At 40.9% G+C, this 27,959-nt stretch overlaps 1 protein-coding gene across 8 annotated transcripts in view; it reads right to left on the reverse strand.

Annotated features, from left to right (window-relative positions):
• The window catches only part of STXBP5 (syntaxin binding protein 5), a 124,796-nt gene that overhangs the window by 27,064 nt on the left and 69,773 nt on the right, over window positions 1–27,959 (reverse strand). For 4 of the 8 annotated variants that reach the window (XR_013392223.1, XM_028723619.2, XM_028723617.2 and 1 more), the window contains 11 exons: window positions 26,734–26,806; window positions 25,565–25,712; window positions 25,414–25,481; window positions 23,325–23,365; window positions 22,095–22,315; window positions 20,498–20,676; window positions 19,181–19,306; window positions 15,599–15,750; window positions 7,130–7,195; window positions 5,148–5,207; window positions 5,006–5,053 (listed from right to left, as the gene is read on the reverse strand). Coding sequence is in view for 7 of the 8 variants with exons in the window: in XM_028723619.2 (XP_028579452.1) it covers window positions 5,006–5,053; window positions 5,148–5,207; window positions 7,130–7,195; window positions 15,599–15,750; window positions 19,181–19,306; window positions 20,498–20,676; window positions 22,095–22,315; window positions 23,325–23,365; window positions 25,414–25,481; window positions 25,565–25,712; window positions 26,734–26,806 (1,182 nt within the window). In the remaining variant the exon portion in view is untranslated. Of the gene's footprint in view, window positions 1–5,005; window positions 5,054–5,147; window positions 5,208–7,129; window positions 7,196–10,817; window positions 10,902–15,598; window positions 15,751–19,180; window positions 19,307–20,497; window positions 20,677–22,094; window positions 22,316–23,324; window positions 23,366–25,413; window positions 25,482–25,564; window positions 25,713–26,733; window positions 26,807–27,959 lie in introns of all 8 variants that reach the window. The other 4 variants (XM_028723621.2, XM_028723620.2, XM_028723623.2 and 1 more) reach the window with 3 other exon arrangements.

The raw sequence follows: 27,959 nt of genomic DNA on the forward strand, positions 1-27,959 counted from the left end.
TTGGCAGAGGGCAACTCCATCCATACCTGCAAGGAATCTAACTGCTGTCAAACAGCACTGTTTAACAGAGGGAAGAACCATGTGGAAGAAGCATCCCTGACCCAGTTAGGGTACCGTTGCTCCTCTAGTGTGCAGGTGCTTCCACCCTATCCCATTGTCAAGGCAGAGACAAACAGAACCTGAAGCAGTCTGGTCCTGTGCTCTAGAATACAACATCTACATGTGGAAGCCAACCCTGCTGAGAATGCAAACAAGATTCATACGTATTTGTAAGCTGTCTTGACATACGCAAACCACTTTAAGAATTTTTTTGTTGAAAAGCAGGATATAAATGTTCTAAATAAATAAAAGAAGGTAATACTATGCTGCAAGTAAACTGGACAGAAAAGTGAGAAGGTGATGGAACAGTCAAAGAACATACTGTACACTAGTTGATACCTAAACTCCAAATATAGCTGGAGAAGCCTGTATACTTTAGGACTGGTGAGCCTTTAAGACTACATTTTCCATACAAACTTGCTCAAATGCCCCACTCTGAACATGAGGCCCTTCCTGGGGTCTTTTCATTGATGGTGTCTAAAAGTATGCAATTCCATCTTCAGGAAGGTTTGTTTGGCTCTCCTTTCTTTCAATAGGTTAAGATCATTTTGTTTAGATGTGCTTAAAGTGGGGTGGTGGAGGAGACAGGAGAAAGGGTTGCTGCTGTGTTGTTGTTTTTTAGTTTGTTTTATACCGGTTGTTGTAAGATGCGGTTTTAAATTTTATTTTGTTTTATGTGATGTAAAATTGTTATACTTTATGTTTTGTTTGTATGGTATTGATTTTAACCTTGCTAGTTGAAAAACCAGTTCTGAGAGATTTAGTGTAGACTTTAATATGGTCACATATTACATTTAGATATCGTTTTGAACAAGTTGATTTTTAAAGGCCACTTACAAGTCTGATTTTTAAAATTTTGCTAGTTTTCATTTGCTTGGTAAAAATGTATTTATTCACCCAGGTCACAGTGGAGACCTTGACAGCCATAGGAGAGACAGACAACGACACATGCACACACAAAGAAAATTTGTAGCCATATTAAAAATGCAAGAAAATTTCAGTGAGTTCTGAAGACCTGATCAGAAGAATATATAAATACACTCATTATTACTGGAGTATTTTAATCCATCTCCCCATCAAAATTGCACTCCGCATCAGCCAATAGGAAGTATTCAGTGCAAGGCACCACAAAAAACAGCTCTCAAAGAGGCCCAGGTAATTCCCATCTAGGAGGCATCAAACCCCAAAGCTTTAGATGTCATCAGATAGGGACAATGCACACATGCCTACAGTAGGAATGTTACTGCTGTTTTCAATGAAAGAGGCTCACTAAACACAGATCTCAAGTAATCTAGATAAAAGCAAATCAGAAAGTAAAATCTCTTTTAAATCAGTCACTGCTCATTGTTTAAAATAGGCAGCCACTATCAGAAGAACCAAACTGAGAAGGCCAAACATAACATCTAAAGAGTCTGGTACTATGACCAATACAGAGTCTGGTATTATGACCAATACAGATTCAATACCAAGAGACATGACCACAGAACATAAGCAGGTGATCTAATCCTGCTCACTGAAAACACTAACCTTTGCCATAGAAGTAGCAATTGTTATGGACAAATTAGTATAATTCACACAGTACCTCATGAAAGGAGTTCATAAATTATAATTATTGGGCATCTCAGCATGTAGATAAAACTGACACAGTGAGAACAGCATATAAGCAACAACTCAGAGGGTAAACCAATTGTCTCTTTTCCTTTACTCCTTTGCCACACCTGCAGAATTTGTGCCATACCAACTTAACTGCAGTTTAAATCAGTTGGCAAAATTAACTAGCTATACAGTTAATGGTGCCTGATTAATTACAGGAACCATTTTGAAAGCAGTTCATATAGTTAATCATCTCTAGCAATACAGTCATCTGCAGTCCAGACACCACCAGAAAATACCTTCTACTGAGGAGGAGGGCTTGCTTGTGGCTCCCCATGTTCATGACACACACAGTTTCAGAGGATATTTGGGATAACTAATAGTTATTTCCCTTGGCAACTCTCTTCTATTGCTGTGGGTTTATTTTCTGCTTACTTTATTATTTATCTCTTTTTATGTTGCATGAATTCTGTTCAACACAAAACTGAGATATATCATCTTAAAATAACAATAATTTTAACGTTCTTTGTATGCTTTTTTCATTTCTGCAAGCCAAACAGCTGAATCTTTGTGTGCCTTTGAGTCTCCTCCAAATATATCCTTGCTATGTTGGGTGAGGCCCAGCGAAAAAAGGATGCCAGCCACTGCAGAGCCGCCCAGCCTGGCACTGAAAGATGAGGTCGTTAAAGTCAAAGTAGATCAAATTTCAGAAATATTGTGCCCAGCACAGAGTCACCTGGCACACTACATCTCCTTTCAGTGCCTAGACTGTTAAAGCAAGAATACTGCGCCTGCCCAGGAAGCAGCTCACCTGGTCCAGAACAATTGGTTTCCCCCCAAGGTCCTCTCACTTGAATGGGTGGCTCTGCAGCATCGTTCCTCCAGCTGGCAGCCATCTGCTGCTGCTTGCACCATAGATTCATGGGGTGGGGAATAGACTGCCTACCCAGGAGGTGCAGGGGCTGGAGGAACAGATCACCTGCCTACAGGTAAATCTTGCACAAGTTCTGGATAATCTGAAGACCTGTAGAAGGAGCATGGCAAACTTCCTGCACTGTCCAACAGAACTCTGCAAGACTGCTATTCTGTCTTATCTTAAGATAAAGCTGATGAAAAATGTATGATTAGTTGTCATGAGCCAGACTTAACCTCTAGGAGCCCTCTTGATAATATGCCTCCTCTTTGTATACAGAGTAACTAAGATTACACTCTTTTAAGTCTTTCTGCTGCTTCAGCAAACAGCAGAATACTACTACTGACTGCAACAGGACATAGCAGAGGCCACTTTCAAAAGTGGTAATTTGCCAAAGATTTTCTTCGTCCTATTGCATCCATGCAGAGCCTTATGGTGGATCTATTCCAGAGGTCAATGGTCTTCTGTTCCCTCATTCATCCAGAAGGTAGAATCTTCTGTAACCAAGTCAGACATTTTCACTAGTCACTTTGCAGATAAAATGCTCACATTGTTCTAACCTTCATGCCACAATTAGAGCAGAGTCTGAACTACAGTTTGCTCTTCCTTGGATTTAGCTTTGCCACTATCTCACGGCGATAGGATGTTTGGTAAGGCACATGTGCCATATGGATATTGTATGCACATACACCTTGACTGGTAAGAGATAGGCTAGCATCTCAAGCGGAGAGAGGAGGGAAGTAATCTTTTCTTGTCAGTATCAATCACTGCCATTTAATGCAGCAGACCAACCAATACCACTCATGTGTCCCTGGGTGCTGGTGGAGTTGTGAGGCAAACCTTCAGTTTCTCTCCCTCCTTTGTTATTTCTTTTTCTCTTTTGACTGCACACAATGGCAAAGCAGCAGATTTTTACCTGGAGGTAACTGGTGCTGCATACAGGTGTGTCATGCATATCATGAAGTAATACAGCTGGAGAACTAGTGGCATGACGGCAACATCCATCTCCACCCAGAGTTTGTCTCTGAAAATGAACCTAATACTTTTGACTAGCATATCTAGCACACATCAATAAATTTGTGGCATCTTCTAGGATTCTTTTTACAGACACTTATGCACAATGCCACACAGGCTAGCTGGTTAGTTACCCATTATACAGGTGCTTCCTTTAATCATGGAACTGCTTGTGGGTGACAGTTTTTGTGAGAGCGAATCTCCCCGTCATTTCCTTTTTACTATGCTAATAAGTCAAGTCAAAAGACAGCAAGTAGAAACTTCCTTAATTTGAGAAGCTTCTGGTTTTATTTCCCAACCATACTAGAGAGGTATGGCTGTGACTTCTTTGTGGCTGGATACCTCATTGCTCTCTTGACATTTGAATGAAAGCAGCACATAGAATGAGCATCACAGCATCCTAGAAGCCAGTCCTGTTGACACAGGAAGAGTAACAGTGGAAGAGAAGCACTTAATTTGTAGTGACTTGCACACAACTTGCAGATTAACAGATATGTTGTTTCAACACATTAAAACTAAATCTATAAAATTCCCTTTGACACCGAACGTTGTGCTAAACTGAAGATATTAAAGAAGAAACATGATCAAGAAAATAACCATTAGACAACATGCTGTAAATATGCAAATTTAGAAGATAGATAAGCCACTGTGGTTACTCTGAAATATATATTGTTACACATAATTAGTAAAATCTCACTACAAGTAAACAATTAGATAGAAATAATGATAAATGGGAGAAAGTCTGCTAAGTAATTTAATTTCCATTCAAACAGATGACCAATAGGTTTAACAGATATACTCTAAAATAAAAAGCAGAACAACCATATCCAAGCAATAAGGTTATTTCTTATGCTCTTACAACAGAAGGGTTCAATCCACCTTATGCATGTACTGCAAACTTGATAAGTAATTTGCAATTTAATTGTCAGTGATCAAAGATCAATTAGCAACAAGGATTCAGAGAGAATACACTTATCGCTGAAATACATGAATTAAAATGTTATGTACTTTATTGCCAAGAAGCTAAAACCATTGTTCATGCATTTCAGAATTAGCGTTAACACTTTGAGAACCTATGTTAAAACCATTTTATACGGCAATGCTCACAGGATTGAACCCTTTCAGTATTTCTGAATAGAAACCAAAACCTTTGTAGAAGGATGTGCATATACAATTAGAGAAAATTAAGAGCCCAATCTCTTGAATTGTGTTAATAATTGAGTACAGTATATTAGCAGAGAAGCAGCCCAAAGGAACACCACTTATGGTTAGGAGAATATTAATTTAACAAATATAATGCAGCGTGCTTTGTTTTGCTGCAGAGTTAAGCGCTGCATAGAATAAGGTCCCAGGTAAGGAGCAAAGGAGAATTTTTCTAGTTCCTACCTATATCATTGGCTACCATCTTGGAAAACTTTCTGCTTTTGGTCTTCACTGCAAATAATATTTCAATACAAAATGTCAATTTACTAAAAATATGAGCTAATGAAAATTTATGATAATTCTCTTAAAAATAAAAATACTATACCCTTTTCTATAAAATTATTCATTTTTTGATCATCATCAGAATTGTTGGGAGAACCAGAACCTAAATGAGTGAAGATAAGAATGAAAGGGACATACGAAATGGATATTAACAAAAAAAGGATGCATACAAAAAAATTACGACAGATGACAAAATGAGAAAGACTATATATCCTAATCCATATCATATGCAACAATAAACCCCTAAATAAACACCTCTTTGGGTATTATGGATGATTTATAAGTCTAGGCTTTTTTCCTGCAAAAAAAGAGGGAGTATTCACCTATATCTCCTGTTTTGCATCTTCCATGTTTTACTTTCATCATACACAGCTTTAATTTTTTGAACTTATGCTGGTGCTACAATTTTCTGGTACAGATGAGACCACACAACCAAAGGAAAGCCTAGAAGATACATATTTTCTGATGGGAATTGGGAAGCGGGAAACAAAACAGTCTGGAAAGGTTGCTTGTGTTCAGATTAACAAAAATATTCACATGATAATAGCAGGGATTCTAGTTCACATTTTAAATGTCAATTTTTGTATTATCAATATTGCCAAAATAATTCAGAAGAAGTAGCTTCATTAAGGTCTAAAGTGTGTTCCAGTGCACTTATCTCTGTGATAGCAAATGAAAATACAGCTACTTTTGCCAATTCTCTGTATTTCAATTCAAGAGAAAAGATTTGAAGTGTGGTTGTTTTGCTATTAATTACTTTAAAAACTAATTGGAAATAACATCCTTTGTTTACCTGTAAAAATAAATTTTGTAAATAGTTTTCTGCATACATACATTTATCATGTTTTAACTAAGAACATAAAAAACCTTCCCTCCCTTCTCTATGCATACCAACATGGTACAGATGGAAATAAAAATTACTCATACAAATTATATCAGGAACTACTACTTTCAATAAGAATACTTGCTGAATTCCTTGGGAATATTACATTCATTCTCTTCTAGTGATGGGAGGCCCTCTCCTCCCTACCCAAGTCAGATTCATGATTGGGTTCAGCAAATTAATACACATGATTAAAAAATGGCTCAATCCAGGGATCACACCTAAAGGCAAAATTGTGTCAAGTCAAAATCCAATGGTGGGTGGGATTGCCAGAGTCATTTTCCCAGAACCCTGCCTGCTTTTTAAGAATCAATAAATAAATTTGCCATGCACATAAAGCTGAATCTGCACAAGTTAAATGTGTGTAAGTTGCAGGCTTACTATACACAAAAAGCCCCTGTTCACACTCCTGTGGTGACACTGTAAGCCCCCCCCCCCCCGGCTTGCTCCCTGGATTCTGTGATGATGATGATTTTCTTGCCGCTGAAACAGCAGTCAGGGAAGCAGAGGGAGGAGTTTTTTTTGCAAGGTCCAATTAAAATCTAATCCACTGAAAAAGTCTCAACTCCTATTTAAGAAAAAGATAACAACTTGCCAAATTGCATATCTGAAATAAAGATTCTAAAGTTTAATTAAATCGCTACTCACTCCTTGCTTCCTATTCCTATACAGTATACTTTCCACCCGGTTGGTTAATTTTACTATAACAGCAGCAGAAGTGACAAAAGTGGAATGACCTTTCCCCACTTAAATTACCTCTGGAAAAGAACAATGAAAGCTCCTACAAATAAAAGATCGTGATGAGAGTAGGAGTTAGAACACATTTCTACTGTGAATAATCTCTTCTTGAAACAGATAGCCCAAGAGACATAAAACACATTCCCCTTATAATACAGTATTTCCTATAGTAATGCATTCGAAACACTGTAAATAATAAATAATGACAAATATATAAGAATTGCTTTGAGGCAAACCAGCTGTATGTACTTGTCTGAATTGTGTATATTTGAGAAAACCACTGTAAAGTTCAGTAGCATAGTAAAAATCCTTCTGGAGCATGAAAACAAAAGAGAAGAGAAGCCTGCTACAAGGCGTTTTGAAGTACTATTTGTTCTAAAGCGTTTCCAAGAACAGTTCATTACCTGAGGTGGGTGACTTGCAACGATCCTCTTGTACAGCTGTACCTTCATTAATATCACAAAGACCTGCTGTAAAATACAAAGAACACAACAGGTTTCAACAGTTGTGGACCACTTCTAATTCTTGACACAAACATGACACATAAGGTATTTTTGTGCCCACTGGGGAAACAATCAAATCCGATACTTAATTATATTTTTAACTAAGAGTTTTGACAAACGTGTTTTGCTGTTCAAAGTATCAGTGTTTCTTCTTTGGGGAACAGGATGATTATGAAGATTCAGGGAAAAGGGGAGTTGGTATAGATGTGCATGAAAGCCGTTTTTCAATGTCATTTTTCTATGTAATATATGTGATTAATGCAAAATTAATGCAAAATTACCTGTATTGTAAGCTTGGTCTGGTCACCCCCTGGGTATGCAAACTTCCACCCATTGGTCGCAGGGTCGTACACACAGAAGATCATTTCCTGGAAGTTTGCATACCCAGGGGGTGACCAGACCAAGCTTCTGGTCAGTAAGCGTGCTGAGTTCTGTGAACAGGATGGGTGGTCAAGACTCAGTGATGGTCCTGATTTTCTCTCAGAATGTCTGTCTGATATTACAAAGAAAGGTAACCAAGTTGAATATAAGAATGAACATGTAAGGAAAAATAGATTACATTTAAAAACCACCACAGACTATAAAAAGCAAGCTAGAATTAGTAATATTTAACATGTTTAAGTATTTGCCTACCAGTGTCGCCAAAACAGATCAAATTTTGATGAAAGGCCTAAAAATACATACTTCAAATATATTGCTCTATTTGATAACCTGTGCCCTTCTAGGCCCAAGAAACCACTAATTTTAGAAAACACTATGGTGGTGAAAAATCCAGGACTGTGGTGGTTGCTTGGAACTCTTGCTCAATCAAAGTGACAGTCAACATGTGATTTGGGCATCTAGACCGTTGATTAGGATAAAGAAAGCACTGTATCCACTACAAAACCGAAGTAGCAACAACAGGCATCACTACAGATGATAAAATACTTGGGCTGCTTTGGAAGGAGATGCTGTTATGAAAGGTGTTGAAGTGTAAAGGTGACTCTGAAAGGCAGAAGTACAAAGCCTCACAAAGCCTCACGTCAATCTGTCGTTTGTTATCTTATAGTTCTAGGTTTCTCTAGGTCCATGGGCTTTGCAATAAACAAGGCTGTCCATAATGTTGCTTGCTAAGCACTGAAGAGCTCTTGATTTTCTTTGTAAAATCACAGGAGTGGAGGCTTTCTTAACATATTATATATATAATATATATATATATATATATATATATATATATATATATATATATATTAAAGTAGAATAATGTAGTTTTATTTATAACTAACACACACACATATACTTACATATAATACACATATAATGTATGTATATGTGTGTGTGTGTTAGTTATAAATAAAACTACATTATTCTACTTTAATATCTAGAACTCTTCAGAACTCCACAGGCAGCTAGGCAGCCTCATGCTGGAAGACCTATCAGAGATCTGTAAAACCTATGAGAGGATACACACAAGCATTGGAAAAGTTGGTGTGGCGAAAAAAAGAGAAGCAAAAGTATTCCTGACAAAAGAGCCAGATTTAGATTTCCTATTATAATATTAGTTATTATTATACACCATTCACCATAAGGCCCTTGTTAAAAACAGTTAAAACAGATTACATCTAAAATATGTATCTCAGGTATCAAAGGCTAGAGTAAAGAGGTGTGTTCTAAATGAAATCCCAGCCAGTAACCTGGCTGTTGTATTTTGGACCAGTTGCAATTTCCAAGTCATCTTCAAAGGCAGCTCCACATAGAGTGCATTGCAATAATCCAGCCTGGAAGTTATCAGTGGATTAAGTATGATGATCATGCCATCTCAGTTCATAAGGGGCTATAGCTATAAACCAGTCAAAGCTGGAAAGAAGTATATCTAAGCATCAAGGCCAACTGAGCCTCAAATGACAAATCCTGTATCCTGGACTATCCTTCCCCACAAGCTGTGCAGTACACGCCATACCCCCACGTCCTGGACTCAACAACTTAGAACACATAATACCTGTGTTTTCACGATTCACCTTCAACTTATTGGGCCACATCCCACCCATTATTGCCTCCAACCATTGGTCTAGCACCCACATATTGGTGACACCTCACATCAAACCCCCTGATGAGAGCTCCCAGCATTTTCAGATAGATGTTACATAGCATGGAGGACAAGATGAAACCTACAGCTCCACTCCCATGGTGCCAAACAATGGTCCTCCCCAAACTATTCTCTGGAAACAGCCCTAGGAGCAGGAACAGAACCAATGAATTGCACTGCCCTCCATTACCCTCCATAGCGAAGAGAGAACAGAGAGCTTCATTTTACAGATCTGCTCAAAACCTGAATTACAGATTAATCCAGAGACCACAGACCAACACAGAGACACAGAAATTTTAAGAAATGCACAGTACAATACTGGGGCCAGTACACACCCTATTGGGTCATCTTCTACCCTGCCATTTGCAATTACAACTTTGTGGTTCAGACATGTCTGCACTTGCACCCCAAGAACAGTTAAGGTCACTTTTACTTGAATGAAACGTACGACATGTATAATATTGTATCATAATGTAACTATACAGTGACTTCTTAATGAGTGCCTGGCACAGCAGGAGACATGCCTAAGCCTCTTTTGCAAAGTTCACATTTTGAATTTTGCCATTTAGGGAGGGGATGCTTTAAAATTCACCCACATTTATTGTGTAGAAGTATTTGCAGAAAATAACTTCTAGGCAGTATCTGATCTCAGGAGGACCCACCACAAGAAAGATGCATCCTGGTTACTACGAAAAAAGGAAGGATAAACTTCGGAGACTCCAGGCACTACTAGCAAATAAGACAAGCAGGAAAAGTGCACTAACTGGAAAGGAGAAACAGAAGGCTTTCCCAGCTGGATAAATGGGTCTTTATAACAAGTTTTAGGTTTGTTTTAAATTGATTTGTTTTTGTGTTTTTAACCACTTAAAATTATTTTATATGTAAATCACCTTGAGACAGTGGTTTAGAAGGTGATTAATAAATTAACTGTAATACCAATACTAATATTGTCTGGTGTACATACAACACACTCAACAATCACAGCTCTGACTTCACTCGCTGGCTAAAAAGCAGACAGAGCAGACTGACAGAGGCACCCAGGCTAGCTCATTTCACAGAAATTGCTTCGAAGGGTACCTGTACATTTTTGCTTCATAACTTTCTTTCCAGGAGGGTTAGAGATTTACTTTTTTATTAAAAATAAAAAGGAAAGTTCAGAGTCTTGGTCCTTTGTCCAAGGGCACCAATGAAGGTCTTTGTGGACACCACTGCACGCATTTGTGCACGTTTGTGGGCACCACTGCACATTTGTGACTTGTATTCTATTATCTACTAATGCCACTTTTTTACTGTTGCTTGCAAAATAGATGAAGGATGTAATCTGGATCTTACTGTACCCAACATTCCATATTGATAGTATCTCAGGTAACAGTCTATAATTATATTAATATAGACTTAATCTCTGCTGATATGTTAGTGAAAGAAGCTGAAAAGTAAAGGCTATGGTAAAATATTCAGGGTGATGAATGCATATAACCTAATCAACTGGATGTTAAAACACTTTATTCTTATGAGATGACTTACTTATATAAGAGGTGCGAAGTTTTTTCACAGACTCTGAATATAAGTTAGAGAGGCCACACATGCAAGAAGCCACAGCCAGCATGCCTTATTGAAGCAATGAGAAAGGAAAGACAAAAACACCAACACAGTATATTTGGAGAAAGAAAAAAAATCTGCAGAAAAACTTTAATATCCAAGCAAACAATGTATTTTTGGGAAATTGTAATACAGCAACTGAAATACAACAAATCATGCATGTGCCAGAATTCACACAGTGTAATATAATTTACTTGTTGTCTTACGTAATATAAAATTTCCCATTAATACTACTAACAATTTAATGACAAAACAAACCTATCCCTACTCAGCTGTTTAACTGTTTCATTTAATAGAATATATTACTAATATTATAAAATAGCCAGACTTACTTGTACTTATTCTTTTAATACAACTACGATTATTTAACCATCTTCAATATGGAACTACCAGGAAAGGTAGGTAGGAAGAGCCAGAATTGCTGCTTATTCAATAGCCATAAATAGTTTTACAACCATTACGAAGTGGTAATTCATGGAATATTGCAGTTTATATCTGAAACATTTGCAGTGTTCCATGTGGCTATTATAGTAATTCATAATTGCATATGAGTACACAAAAAGTTCCATTGGTTACTACCAGAAGAGGAGATCTTCAGTGCCTGATGAATATTATTGGTTGAATATTGGTTCCATATCTGATGGTCAAAGGCAGGAACAGAACTTGTGAGAAGTAGGCACTTCTGACATCCAGACAGCAAAGAGGGTGCCATGGAGATACTGCCATGATCAGGATCTCCAACAGCCACAGACGTTGTGGCCAGAAGGAAGCTAAAAGGACCACTGTGGCTTTTCCTCCCTGATTTTATGAAGGACTCAGGTAAGATCAGAAATCAAGGAATGGTGTACAATAAGCCCAGGCCCAAGGAGATAGCAGTTTACTGAACCTCTACTAATAGGCTCTAAAACTATAGTATTAATTAACTATGAAACATATTTTTATACTACAAGGAGGCAGAGTCCCTCTCTGCCTTCAGGATCTTTTTTAAAAGTAGAAGGAAATGGTATGGACTTTGTAAAGGATTTTAGTTCAACAAGAACAGATGCCCCCTTAAATGGTGCTGAGGTAAGTTCTGCAGGAGGGCAATGAAGTCTAAGGCCATTGCAGAGCAAAGGCACATAGTGGGAGTCATGAGAGATAAAACCCATCAGGCCCAGGCAATGGTGAAAACAAATGTTGTTAAAGGTCCAGACTGTCCACAGATATAATAAATGGATTCATCCCTTTCCATGGATAAGGGCTGCCTATGAGATGCTTAGTGCTTGTTTATGAGGCAAATGCTGAGCAAAGGTCTTACATTTAGAGGAAGAAGGAAAAGCTGCCTTAGCAGGCACTTTTAAGTTTATTCAAAGGCTGAGTTTGGGCAGGAGGCGTGGCTATTGCCACCAGAGAGCACACTGACTGCCATCCCTACTCTTCAGAAAGCCAGAATGCTGAGGCATGGATACATAGCACACACCAAACCAGAAGGTGCAGTGGTCCAAAACAGCTAAGAAGAATCGCTGAGGTTCAAATACCAACAAACCTGCCTCCATCCTCCAGTGAAGCAGTTACTGGTGAAATCAGGATGAGAGAGAAAAGGCAAGCAGGCAAGGCAAAGGGGTTCTATTTATGGGAGAGATGCAAGCAGCATAGAATGTAGAAAACAGCCAAGAAAGACGGGCTCAGGAGACAAGAGACAGGCTGAGAGAAGAAAGTGCTGGAGCAGTCGTGAGGAGGAGAGAAGGTTAGGAGCGACAACCATACTGCCCTGGTATACTGAAGGGAGAATGGGATGGCTTAGAAACAGTCAAGAGGAAGGCAAACACTGGAACGAAGAAGAAAAAGTAGAATTTAGAAAACCTGAGGAGAGAAAGAACAGGAGCTCAAAAGCAATGTGACTACTTTGATGAAGGCAAGAGTCAACTAGGAGCTGCCTACTTCCCACAAGTTCTGTTCCCACCTTCAACCACCAGGTGGAGCCAATACTCAACCAATGACCTTCACAGGAAGTGTGCCACATTAAACATGGCATTTGAAGCAGAGACATATATCCCCAAACACTTGGGGGAAGAAGCATGTTCTCACTACACTTTTACTTCTTTCACATTCTTCCTCCTGTGGAAGAATGGTGTACTGTGGTTACTGCATACTATAAGGTCCCAGGGGCTGGTTACACTAAAAGGTCCCAGGGTAATAGAACATAAAGCATTCAAAAAAGATTAAAACAAACTATGCTCACAACAGGTGTCTTTAAGCATATGACAAAAAGCTGTATAATGAAGGTGACAGATATAATTCTGTAGGGAGGGTATTCCACACAGAGAATGCGCTCATCTCAGATCACATCACGAGACCTCTAACAACAGTGGAACTACCAACCTCGCTGATTTTAACACCCAAGAAGGTCTGTAGGAAAGGAGGTGGTCTTTCAGATATTTGGGGACTAAGTGAGCACCATGAACTAAGCCCAGAAACAAACCAACAACCAGTGCAGCTCTTTTAGAACAGGGCTTATGTGAGTTCTAAAGTCAGTAGTCTGGCTGCTGGCTTACCAGAGCATAGAGTACTGTGGCCAAGTTGTCTCTGCAAATTAGACTGTAACTGGTGAAGCATCCAGAGCTGGAAAAAGGCATGCCTAGTTACCAAGGCCAACTGAGCCTCCAATGACAAGGCTGAATTCAGTAGCACTCCCAAGCTATGGACATGCTACTTCCAGGGAAGTACAACCCCAACCATGACAGGTCCCCACATCCCAGAATCAAGAACCTGGAACACATAATACTGCTTTCTTTTCAGGATTCTGATTCAGTTTATTGGCTCACACACAGTCCATCACCACCTCTAAGCATCAGTCTAACATCCTAACTACCTCTCCCAATTCATATGCAACAGAGAAACAGAACTGGGTATCATCTGCATATTGGTGACACCAAATTTCCTGATGGCAGTTCCCAGTGGCTTCATATAGATATTCCAGGGACAAAATAGAATACTGCAGGACACCACGGGACAACTCTCACGGCACATAACAGTAGCCTCCCATAACTACTTTCTGGAAAAACCCTGGATGAAGGATTGGAACTACTGAAGTACAGTGCCCCCAACCCCCACCTCCCTGAGATGATCCAGAAGGACAGTGGGAGGTCAAGGAGAATGAGCTGGCTTGCACTCTTCTCACCTCTCACCTGACAAATGTCATCAACCAGGATGTCCAAGGTGGCTTCAGTACCATAACTGGGCCTGAAGCAAGACTGAAATGGATCTAAGCAAAGAGTTTTTTTCCAAGAATGTCTAAAGCTGTACTGCCACAACCCTCTCAAGCGTTGTCCAAAAATTAGTTATTTGGTACTGGGCAATAGTGATTTAACATTTCTGGGACCAAAAATGTCTTCCTAAGGAGGAGCCACACCACCATGTCCTTCCAGGCAGGTGGTCAGTCCCTCTCCTCAAGTGAAGCATGAATCACTCATTGCAAACCCAGCCAACCATCTACGGCTAGCTCTCAGAAGCCAAGGTGGGCAAGCATCAAAGGGCAGCTGGTTGGCTGCACTTCTTCAAGCAGCTTGTCCACATCTTCAGGTATGAAGCACCTCCAAAATTTTCTGTTCATATGCGCTTCCTCCTCTGAGAATTTCAGGCTTGTGGTTTGCTGAATTTATGTGATTGCTTCCATGTGCCAATACATACCTTAACAGATCAAATACAGCATGCTGAAATAATTGTGTCCAAAAATGAAGGGGTTAAGTGCTGAGTAGTTCTGTGAAGCAGTTAGTTCAGAATAAATTAACAGGGCATTTATGATAACAGGATGTGATAGCACAAAGGAAGACGAAAAGTAAATCTCAAACAGGGAAAGGCAAGACAATGGAAGATGGTTGATGTGAACACATAAACCTTGGTAAAGAATAACACTTTTTGTATAGAAAGTAATGAAGTAGACTATTATACTGGGGAGGCTACCTTTGAAGATGACTCAGAAAGTACAACTAATACAGAATGTGGCAGCTAAACTGGCGACTGGGAGTGGCCACTGGGACCATGTAACACAGGTCCTAAAGGATCTTCACTGGCTCCCAGTACATTTCCAAGCACAATTCAAAGTATTGGTACTGGCCTTTAAAGCCTTAAGTAGCCTCAGCCCAGTATACCTGAAAGAGCATCTCCATCCCCATCACTCAGCCCAGTCACAGAGGTCCTCCTCAGAGGGTCTTCTGGCAGTTCCTTCACTGTGAGAAGTAAAGTTACAGGGAACCAGGCAGAGGGCCTTCTACGCAGTGGTACCCTCCCTGTGGAATGTGCCCCCCCCCCCATGTCAAGGAAATAAAGAACTACACAACTTTTAGAAGACATCTGAAGGCAGCCCTGTATTGGGAAATGTTAAATGTTTGACATTTTATTATGTTTTTATATGTTCTGTAAGCTGCCCACAGTGGCTGGGGGAAATGGGGTAATAATTAATAATAATAATATTAATAAGTGTGCTTATTATATATGCTAAATTTGGCAGTCTGGAATACTCTTAAAATGAAGACTGCCTACCATAATCAGATGATGCTTTCTAAAAAGAAGCCCCTACAGAATATTATCAACATATAAACCTTTTGGTTTGAGCAAGTTACTTTCAAGGAAAAAGCTAGTCGCATGCACTCCTAATCAGCTTGCAGTCCGGTAAATAGAAGACCAATACAAAAATTTATCAGCAAGTATCCAGTGTATGACCTTACCTCCAGATGGTTGTCTGCTTTTACGTGGAGATCGGGGTTCCCTCCTATAAGGATCATTGGAACCATACAATTCAACGGTGCCAAGGTTTAAAAGTGTGGTCTTTTGGATGTAATCAACCATTGCGATACCATTACAATTTCCAAAAACTACTCTGAAAGAAAATTTATTAGAAAGAATATGATGGCAATGAATGATTGATATCCAAATATATGCTTATGTTAAGTACAATATTTTACTTTCCATTTTTAGGAACTAGTTGAACTGATTATTTTTCAAAATCTAAAATCTATTCTTATATAACATTTAGAAATGTAAGTTTGCACGAAAAACTATTCAAAGAACAATTTATTTTAGAAGTAGTTGCTGAGAATAAAACCAATACACTACAGTGGTACCCCGCAAGACGAATGCCTCGCAAGACGGAAAACCCGCAAGACAAAAGGGTTTTTTGTTTCGGAGGCGCTTCGCAAGACAAATTTCCCTATGGGCTTGCTTCGCAAGACGAAAGCCCATAGGGAAATCTCCGGGGACCTGTTTTAAATTGCTGGCGGTCGGGAGCAAAGACTTTCGCCCACAGCCGGCCTTCAGAAGAGGTCCTGGACCTCTTCTGAAGGCCGGCGGGGGGCAAAAGTCTTTGCTCCCCCCCGCCTGCCTTCCTGGGACAGCGGAGACTTCTCCGCTGCCCCGGGCATTCTTAAAATGCTGGCGGGCGGGAGCGAAGCGTTCGCTGCAGACCCCCAGCATTTTAAAATCTCCCCGGGACAGCAGAGAAGTCCCGCCCCGCTCGGGATGGCGGCGCAGAGCTGTCTGCCGTGCCGGGATCAGCGCAGCTCTGCGCGGCCATCGGGAGCCGGGGGCGAAGCCCGCCCCGCTACAGATGGCCGCGCAAAGCTGCCTGCAGTCCCGGGACTGCAGGCAAATCTGCGCCACCATCCCGAACGGGGCGCTAAGTCCCGCCCCGCTCTGGATGCCAGCGCAGAGCTGTCTGCCGTCCCGGGACTGCAGGCAGATCTGCGCCACCATCCCGAGCGGGGCGCTAAGTCCCGCCCCGCTCGGGATGGCGGCGCAGAGCTGTCTGCTGTCCCGGGATCAGCGCAGCTCTGCGCGGCCATCGGGAGCCGGGGGCGAAGCCCGCCCCGCTACAGATGGCCACGCAAAGCTGCCTGCAGTCCCGGGACTGCAGGCAGATCTGCGCCACCATCCCGAGCGGGGCGCTAAGTCCCGCCCCGCTCTGGATGCCAGCGCAGAGCTGTCTGCCGTCCCGGGACTGCAGGCAGATCTGCGCCACCATCCCGAGCGGGGCGCTAAGTCCCGCCCCGCTCGGGATGGCGGTGCAGAGCTGTCTGCCGTCCCGGGATCAGCGCAGCTCTGCGCGGCCATCGGGAGCCGGGGGCGAAGCCCGCCCCGCTACAGATGGCCGCGCAAAGCTGCCTGCAGTCCCGGGACTGCAGGCAGATCTGCGCCACCATCCCGAGCGGGGCGCTAAGTCCCGCCCCGCTCTGGATGCCAGCGCAGAGCTGTCTGCCGTCCCGGGACTGCAGGCAGATCTGTGCCGCCATCCCGAGCGGGGCGCTAAGTCCCGCCCCGCTCTGGATGCCAGCGCAGAGCTGTCTGCCGTCCCGGGACTGCAGGCAGATCTGTGCCGCCATCCCGAGCGGGGCGCTAAGTCCCGCCCCGCTCTGGATGCCAGCGCAGAGCTGTCTGCCGTCCCGGGACTGCAGGCAGATCTGTGCCGCCATCCCGAGCGGGGCGCTAAGTCCCGCCCCGCTCTGGATGCCAGCGCAGAGCTGTCTGCCGTCCCGGGACTGCAGGCAGATCTGTGCCGCCATCCCGAGCGGGGCGCTAAGTCCCGCCCCGCTCTGGATGCCGGCGCAGAGCTGTCTGCCATCCCGGGACTGCAGGCAGATGTGTGCCGCCATCCCGAGCGGGGCGCTAAGTCCCGCCCCGCTTTGGATGCCGGCGCAGAGCTGTCTGCCGTCCCGGGACTGCCATCCCGAGCGGGGCTAAGTCCCGCCCCGCTCTGGATGCCGGCGCAGAGCTGTCTGCCGTCCCGGGACTGCCATCCCGAGCGGGGCTAAGTCCCGCCCCGCTCTGGATGGCGGTGCAGATCTGCCTGCCGTCCCGGGATCAGCGAAGCGTTCGCTGCTGACCCCCAGCATTTTAAAATCTCCCCGTGTCCCGGTGAGATTTTAAAATGCTGGGGGTCGGCAGCGAAGCCCTTGTTCCCCCCCCAGCCCCCCCAGCCTTCAGAAGCCCTTGTTCCCCCCCCCCCAGCCTTCAGAAGAGGTCGGGGGACAGACTGTCCCCGGACCTGGTCTGAAGGCGGTTTCCCTAGGAACGCATTAATTGATTTTCAATGCATTCCTATGGGAAACCGTGCTTCGCAAGACGAAAAACTCGCAAGAAGAAAAAACTTGCGGAACGAATTAATTTCGTCTTGCGAGGCACCACTGTATTGCCTTGCTAAATAGCAAACCTCCACCTGACATAAAATGATTACTGTCCACTGCTTACTCAAGGGTAGCTGTTTTGTTGCAGTGCGGGAAGAAGCTAATAGCTGCCTTGTTAGTTTGTCCTTGACATGCGTTTGTGCTTGGCATGGTTTTACGTTAATATTTATTTCTTATAAAACAGGTTTAAGTAAATAGGCAGTAAGAACAATACATAATAATATGCAACTCTAAACAACAAGCAAGATAAAAACAACAGAATGAGCTGGAAACACCAACAGGAGATTTTTGATTCTGAACTGTTGCGATTAACCAAAGAAGCATTTTCACATCTATATAATGGGAGCTGAGACAATCCACCATCTGGCTGCAGAAGAATACAAAAATATAATATTCCCCATTCCTGGCTGCTACACTTGAGATTTGCCTCATCACCACTGATGACTCTGTACTTCTACTTTTTACAAAACATCTTACACCTCCATGCCTCACCCAGAGGTTTAGTATGCTGGTCTGATTGTCTTAGCCACATCATCTAACCTTCTGCTCTACAATTACCCAAATGAATACCCCACTGTACATCCAACATTCAATTATTTCATTCTCACCATCTTGTTTTAATCTCCAACAATTGTCTAATCTGCTTGTCACAGCAGCACATTATTGCATTCTCCCATATTCTTTCTGAATGTCCACCTAGCCTAGATACAACCAAAAAACTAAACAAAAAAAGCCTCTTCACAAAACAGCTGGTAGTCTAAATATATACAAGACATTCAAGAAATCAGAGATGGCACAGAAGATTGTGTTCTATGCTGAGAACCATTTGTTGACTTTTCTGAAAGTGCTGTGTACACATCCAACAGCAGAAGCTATTTTCCCCATGCAATATACAAAGATGGTACCACATTATTGTAATGAAAGGGAACCTTGGACAAAGACTGAAATGTGTTTGTGGCTGAATACCACAATAAATGAGAAGGCCCTTTAAGTACCTTTTTACTGAAAACATGGAAACAAGTAGCATATCAAAACAACATGAATCCAGTAGTTTAGCAGTAACGTCATATTCCTTTTGCAATAGGACAATGGGATTTAAGGAAGAGAAAGCACAGCACCAAATATACTTACAAGCCATAGGCAGAGTTGATTGCAAGGCTTGTTATTTGCTGAGGTGGTTCTCCACTCACCCATACTAACTGGATAACCAGCTCAACCTGGTAGCCTGGAGACTGCTTGAGGGAAGAGTTTTTAACTCTGCAATATACAGGAAAGGTAGACAACATTTATCCTTGTGGAAGTCTGCCAATAAATTTTTCTAGAGTGGGAATATTTCATGACTGGTTGTATTTCTTACTACAAGTTAGTACAGCTTCAAATGCTTACTCTGGAACAGATTCATAAGATGTGGAGGAGACTTTTTAATGTAAGTGGCCACGTTCAGATGTTGAGAAGGATCACATGCAAGCACTGGAGAGCACATTTTCCCACCCCCCCAACCTGGTCCCGGTGTAAATTGCTTAATCAGTCACATTTTAACATATTTTCCAATCCTGGCATGTAAATGATGTTTTGCACACAGCAGAGCTTGCTTAGTTAAGATGAAATGGCAAACTATAATTTGCTGAAGTGATTGCAAAATTAAGCATTATATCATAAGGACTCACAATACTTACTATACATTTATTTATTTTTCTTTAATTTAAAGCATTTATAAAGCATTTATAAAAACAGAAATTCAGTAATAACAGAGACCAATCTTATGAGTCAGGGACTTCCAGGACAAAATGTTATGTCTTTACAAAGTGTCTAAAGCAACTAATAGATGATGCTTCACATATGGCAGAGGAAAGAGCATTTCATGGTGCTATTAGTTCTGCTCTCTGCCAAGTCTCAATAAAGTAGAATTTGGTGGCTTGTCATGACTGGTGAGCTAGACTTGAGAGTTGGTAACTTACCTAAGTTAATCTATTGAGTCCATGGCTCAACTGAAATTTGAACCAGGAATCTGCAGGCTCATAACTTAATCTCTATCTCAAATATGAAGGAATAGGAAACAGTACAGGAAAGGACATAGGAAAGGATATTCTAAGTTAAATGTGTAGTTGGGGGCATTTGGCATCCGGTTCTCTCTGGAGGACTGAGAACGGGCATGCTGTTTTTTAAGAAAAGCTGCACTTGCTATATATCAAACTTTGGCAAATACAGCTATTGAAACACATAAGTAGTTTCACAGGGTAAGCAATATATAATTACTTTGTACATTGATACAAGCTCAATACATGTGTCTTCTACTAGGGCACCTTTGTAAAGCATACACTAGGAGGAGGTATGAGTAACCATCTCCCAAAGCAGCACATGTCAAAAGCCAAAAGTTTTTTCTACAATAAGATTAAGCAGTCTATGAAGGTGAGATACAGTATTTAGAAATACTAGCCTTACACTTACTTTAAACATGGGACATTATCCCGAAGCCCATCAGATGAGCTGCTGCTAGTGGATGGATGAGACTGGGGAGCAATGGACTGAGGGTTAGAACCTGTGCCTGGCGTAGGCAGTGGTGGCACTTGCTCAGAATCTGGAGACTCTATGTAATTTATTTCATACAATAGCCGTACTTCAAGCATCTGCAAATGACAATGGAGAAGACATGACACAGTCCGAGAGTTCTTTGCACTGCAAATTTTGCAGTTGCCAATTCACTACTTTGGTCTCAACAACCTCCACAAAGTTAAATACAAAACGTCTTATTAAAGACAAGTGGATGGCCTCAACCACAGTATCAAGCTGCAATGTATCAATCAAATACCAGACAATAAGGTACCAAGAGTACTATGGGGTTTGTTTGACACTATCCTGAGAGATGCTGGGAGCTGCAGGTAAATAACATTTAGAACGGAACCGATTTGCCATTCCTGTTTTAGAGAAACACTTGCAGCTGATTCTGTGGTCTGTGACCACCTCCTCAGAACTGAGCAGTAACACAGGATCAAGAAATACTTCAGAGTGGTGCACCTTCTCATTTAAAGGCAATGTAACCCCATCTAGGAGAGGAAATAGCAGCATCTTTATAGACCTAGATTGTCCTGTCATCATGGTCCTGTCATCATTCCTATCAGGAATAAGCTTCAATTTGTTAGTGCTCGTCCAGTCCATAACTACATATGTTCAGGCATTAATTAAATGCACAAACAATTGTTTCTTGGTTTGATGGAAACAAAGCTGGGCGACATGTGTATATTGAGAAGAACTGCTGAACATTCTCCCTCCATAGCTGAAGAGCACTGTGGACATCCATCTCAATTGATCCAGAAAATTTGATCAAATACCATGATACTATATCAGGCATAGGCAAACTTGGCCCTCCAGATGTTTTGGGACTACAACTCCCATCATCCCTAGCTAACAGGACCAGTGGTCAGGGATGATGGGAATTGTAGTCTCAAAAAACATCTGGAGGGCCGAGTTTGCCTATGCCTGTACTATATTGGCAATACAGATAATGAACAAGTTATACCCTCCCTGTTCAAATCTAGATGAAGACAACCAAAGCATTACAGTGTTCTCAAACCCTCGCAAATATTTACTGATATGGTCAACAGTCTGCCTCATCCATCAATTTTTTGATTTGATTATGAACAACTTATGAAACCCTCCAACCTCTGTCTATGATAAAAAGATTAGCTGCACTCTCTTCATAAGGCCAGGTATAAAGTACATGTGACCAAGGAGCTACTATGAGATTTTACCCTTAAGCAAGCATCTAATGCAATATTAAATTGTTCAATCTAATTTCAATTTATCATTTTCAAAATAAAATGGCTTTCAGCTAAATTTTAATTGTATTTGTAATGAGTAAGCCTAATGTTTTCAGCAAATCCTATTCCCAAGAATGTCCTATTCCCAAGAAAGTGACATAACCACTGAGAATGGAACAAGCTAGTAAAAAAAATGTTCAAGTTAGTATTACTAGTTTATATATTGGCTAAATATAGGGATTAACAAATATATAAATGCATGTCCAATATAGATAACTGTCAATTACCGGAATCACATCTGTTGTAATTTCTTGTTTGCTGAATCTGTAAACAATGACATGTGCAGAAACTCCTGCAATGCACAGCATCCTGCTTTCTGCACACCACGAGATGATCTGAATGGCATATGGGTCTTCATCTACTATGTCTGTGCTAGGTCTGTCGTCCTTATTTTTTGATTTTTCAAAGACTTTAGCTGTTTTTAGTTTGTACAGCACTTGCAATGTTACTAGGAATAAAATAAAAAATAAAAATAGTTAAACCAACGTAATGTACAAACCAAGATGTACAAACCAATATAATTTTATAAACAAAAATATTGTTCAAATAAGGCCACTCTGAAACAATGGTAATACAGTGCTCACATTTCCATTCACGCTGACTGAAAGTTCCTCTGTGGGTGATGTGTGCATGTTTGCTAGTGAGATAGATATCAATTTGTATTCCGCACACATGTGGTTCCAAAATATAACACTTTTCAGGATGTTGAGGAACTTCAGTGGGAAGACAAGGGCCAGGAGGGGGCTGATAATTTATATGCAAATCATTGCATGCAGCCCTTTGGATCCTGGGCATTGTGTATTATGGCCAAAATCCAAGGGGCACAGAAGCAGAAAGGCTTGGCAACCTTCCCTTATGCAGAGAAGGATTGTGCCCTCAATTATGAAATGGCATTAAGACAAAATATATAATCAAAAATAGTGTTACAGCACCTTCTATGCTCCAGGATTTCAATTTGTGTTTCAAGGATGTGATACGGGTTGCTTATGAGATATCAATTAACTATCATGTATGATTTGAAACCTCATCTCCTCCATCACCTTCCTCACTTCCTGTCTTTCATATCAAACTTTTGGCTCAGAGGTTAATTACACTCAAGTCCTATTTAAGCTGAGCAGACAATTTAGTCACAGAGGCAGGGCAGAGGGATTGTGGTGTTAAGGGGACACTAGCAGAGCCCATACGGTTCTCCTGCTGGTGTGCCTTTACAGCCCGAATCTCACAGCCACCCTGCCTCATCCTCTACAGCAATCTGGTAAGAAGCAGGGAGAGGCAGTTCTGCAGATGCTGGCTGTTCCTGGTCACAACTAATTTAGGACCATTCATTCCAATGGGAATTAAGTACAGCAGATTTGAGCAAACAAGGCGAGTAAACCCCAAAAGATGTCATCTATAAGGCAACAGTTTCACAGCAGCACTTTTTAAACAATTCTTCCACAACTAAGCAAAACACTCACTTGCAGAGGCATCCCAAAACTTGATCGATCCATCTGCATGCCTATCAAAACAAGAATTTTTTAAAGCAAAATCTCTTTAGAAAAGGAATAGCAAGGCCGATGAGATTTAGTTAGTGATGTTAAATTGATGTAACAAACCCATATGCTCCTATTTTCTTCTTAGTATTAGCCTATCATAGGTGAGCTGCATGTTGAGGGAAGGCTTGCTGAAGGAAGTCCTAGGAAGATACAATGCATCTATGTGTACTCTGAATGAGGAGACATTTAATACTTCCAAGAAGATCCCATTGGTGCTGCCTAAGTCATACAGTATCAAGCATGATGGGCATGATACTCTATAATCATGTTGCTAAATGTGGAGTTTTACTTTTCCCAATAGAAGTAAATAACAGACATTCACTTATATGAAAGAGGTAAAGTGTTGTACTTGAAGACACCACCAAGACTGGTGCTAAACTCAACCTCTTGTCATGGTGACTTTATAATCTGGGATGAATAATGGATTTTGCCCTCTCTTAACAGAGTGAGAGGGGGCAACAGATTGTAGGTTTTTTATTTTGCTCTACAGAACCAAATGATTTCCAGTGCAACTAAGGCTGTAAGCCTAAGAGCCTTTACTAGTGAGTAGCTTCAATGAACTCAACAAGACCTACTTTTCCATAAATGTGAATAGGACTGTGCTGCAAATCCATCCCACATGCATTGCAACACCAACAGCTGGTGTCATCTCATGAGAGCAAATGCTAATTCTCACTACCTCACTAAGAGAAGTATGATAGGATTTGGTTTTATGCAGACTTTTCTAATTTTAAAACAGTTTAGTTCCGTTCATCTTTTAATATCGATGTGCATGGTTTAAAGATTCTGAAATTCACTTGTGTCTTAGATGTTGCTTTAGAACATGCTAGCCCAAGTGTTGCCCTCCAGATGTTGTTGAACTACAACTCCCATCAGCCCCAGCTAACATGCAAGCTGTCACTCAACAACATTGGCTACCCATATTTTATATAATTAATTTTTTTAAAAAAATATATATTCTTTGTCTGAGGACTATGGATCCAGACAGAGAGAGTACAGTATATGTTGAAAACCATTCCCATAATCTATCAGACAAGTAACAAATAATCAAAGCTAATTTTTGTTTTTCTTTGTTTTTTTGATATGTTGAAAAGAAAAACAAAAAAGGAGTAGTATCAACACCAACACTACTTAAAAGCCAGCATTATTGCTAACATATTATTCACAGTAACCACCTACAGAACCCACTGAATGTCTGAAATGTTTCACATTCAATAGATAACAGTAAGTAACAGATATTTTTAAATTCACAGATATACATGCTGATTTTTCAGATTTTCTCTGCTCAAGTTGGCTAGCACCTCATACGTCCAAGAAAACTTCATTAGATAAATTATACAACATTTAAAATAACTCAAACGACCACCAGCTGACCATACTTACATGTTTTAAATGACTGATACACACATGGCTACAAATGTGTAAGCTATTGCAAAGAAAGGTGGAGGCTGAGAGCCACTGGAGAAGTATCTCCACTGTTGCAGATATTGCTCTCAAGTAAGCATTGCTCTCAACTAGCTTGCTCATTTTAACTCTTCTGTTATACATTAGGATGATAGAAATCAGAAAAATAATATCCCTCTGCAACACAAGTACCTGTCCTCCACAATGCAATTTTAGCCTCAGATCAAGGATCACACAGTAATCTTTTCCGCTGTTATAATTTTCAACACTAGCCTTAACTCTACATTTATATTTTTAATAAAAGCTGATGGTAAATGCCAGTGAAATGTCACACAGCAAGTGGTTTTTGGGGCTGTAAGTCCTTTTCTTTTCTTTTTCCCCAATACATTTCTCTCCTCCCCCCAAAAGGGGCAAGGCAAAGCAATGCCTTTCATCCAGCTCAAATTAGTTCATAATGTTACTTTAAGCATGACAATTATTATCTAAATTACCCTAAAATATGTGTAGGTTACAATATACCAGTTTATGAATAATGATGCATAAATTATGCATATCCCCACTTTTACTTTGGCAGCCTTGGCCAATCTAATGTAGTCTTATTACTTACCCAGTAATAATGATCTCTGGATAACTCTGTGTGACCAAACCCCAGTTTCCACCATTGATAGGCCATTCCTATTTAAAACAAACAAGCTGATTAAATCCAAACATATGGAATACTGTTGCTTAGTAATAAAGATATTAGCTCCCTTTGGTACCTTTTTACTATAACCTTGACGTTTCTGGCGAGCCCCAACTGAATAAAGTGCTGGAATAAGGTCCACAGGACAATCGGCAAAATATTCACAACAGGTAACTGGAGATTCATGTATACTCAAGGGATAGGGATTCTCAAATATAGGATACCTTTAATGAAGGGATGAAAACATGAAAGCAGTTAGTTAGCTGATAAATAAAATTTGTAGGATGCAACACTTTCTCCCAAGGTGGTATTAAACAATGATAAAAATGTCAATGCAAAAAAAGAAAAAAAATAGTAAATGAATACAAGCGAGTACAAAGTAAAGCAGCAAAGGGGGAAAGTAGCTCAAATATTTATAATCTATGTGAATAAATGTAAATCACTTTGGAATACTAGTATACTCAAAACACATTAGTAAAGATTTAATTGTAAACTGCTTGTGAAATATACAGAAAATTATCACTTCAACAGAATGCTGGTGAATCAAGAATTTTCAGAAATTATCTTGTAATATCCCAACGCTAATATGAACTCCTGTTGTCATTAAAAGATCTAACCTAATTTTATGTATAACTAAAAATTATCTTTAAGATGAAAATTAGCAACTATAACACAATGCATAGCCATAGCTATGTTCCCCCTATCAGGTATATTAAGTGTTTGAATCTTCACACAGTGTGCCATACTGGCCAAGTTCACACATCTTGCTGAATGCTGGTTTATAGAATTACAAAAATGAAGAGGTGCAAACTACAGTGAGCCTCGGTCTTGGGTACTTCCCAATCCTTTTCCTGCATGGCCAGGATTATGTGTTTGGAAGCTTCTGCCTTTAAGTGCAGCTCACTATAACATCTGGACCCGGAAGTGTGTTTATCAAACTGTGGTGAAGCAAAAGCTGCTGGAATTGTCCTGGTCACACAGCAGGAGGAGATCATGTTATAGTTTAGCATGATAGACAAATGTGGACACTGAATTACTGTAAAGAAGAATTCACCGTGAGTTATCTTCATTTCTTCATTCACCATTAGGAATACACACACACTCAGGGGCTATTTACAAGCAAAGCAAATCACAATAGAAAACTTAGTGTTTTGTTAAATGGAACAACCTTGATTGGTAAACTCCATCCATGACAGCTACGAGAAACACACCTTTATATAACCTCATTATATTCTGAATTCTTACCCATTTTGTGCAAGATCAATAAGTACTAAATCTTTTTCTAGAAGAACGACCACAGCATATGGCTCTTGGAAATCTAAGAGACAACAATGCAATCAAAGAGGAAGCCTAATTAATAATTTAATAAAAGCAAATATTTTGATGCTTAATGCAACATGGGAGGGAAACAGATTAATGCCATAAACATTATATATATATATATATATATATATATATATATATATATATATAGTTAAAGGTAAAGGTACCCCTGCCCGTACGGGCCAGTCTTGCCAGATTCTAGGGTTGTGCGCTCATCTCACTCTAGAGGCCGGGAGCCAGCGCTGTCCGCAGACACTTCCGGGTCATGTGGCCAGCGTGACGAAGCTACTCTGGCGAGCCAGAGCCGCACATGGAAACGCCGTTTACCTTCCCGCTGGTAAGCGATCCCTATTTATCTACTTGCACCCGGGGGTGCTTTCGAACTGCTAGGTTGGCAGGCGCTGGGACCGAGCAGCGGGAGCGCACCCCGCCGTGGGGATTCGAACCGCCGACCATGCGATCGGCAAGTCCTAGGCGCTAAGGTTTAACCCACAGCGCCAACCGCGTCCCCATATATATATATATATATAAAACTTTTCACCAAATCTTTGTAACTGTTTCCTAAACAGTAGTCCCAATGTAGTGTACAATACCACTGAGCAATTAAAAAATGACTAAACAGCCATAAAATATCTAACGACTTCAGCAGGAATCAACTCTGAAAAAATACAATAGGACAAGAATGTCTTCATCTGCCTGCAGAACAATATCGAAGAGAGTGGCAAATAGAAGGCGCTCCCCACTCCAGAGACCCACGGAGTATGCAAGCAAAGAGGGACCTCCACTGCTGATGACTTTGGGGATGAGTCCTGCAAAGTCTCATTCATCTTATTTGGTGGATGATTTCTTCTCCAGTAAACAATAAGCCTGCCATCCAGAGCCATTGACAGCAATGAAACCCAGGAAGCATTGCTGTTGCCAATTCTGAGAAACATACGTGATGCAGCTACAACAACAAATATGATTGGCTGTTTGGTATTGTGGCACCCTCATATTCACAATATGATCTGTGACTGGCGGAGAACCAGTTTGTTAAGAAGAAGAAGTTGCTGCAGGGGGGGGGGGCCAATACATGAACAGACAGAACTGTGGAAAAATTGGGGGGTTACTTGAGAAGGTTCTAGGCACCTCAAAAGTCCCCATATCAC

This window comes from Podarcis muralis, chromosome 3 (assembly GCF_964188315.1).
Source record: "Podarcis muralis chromosome 3, rPodMur119.hap1.1, whole genome shotgun sequence".
Lineage (NCBI taxonomy): Eukaryota > Metazoa > Chordata > Lepidosauria > Squamata > Lacertidae > Podarcis > Podarcis muralis.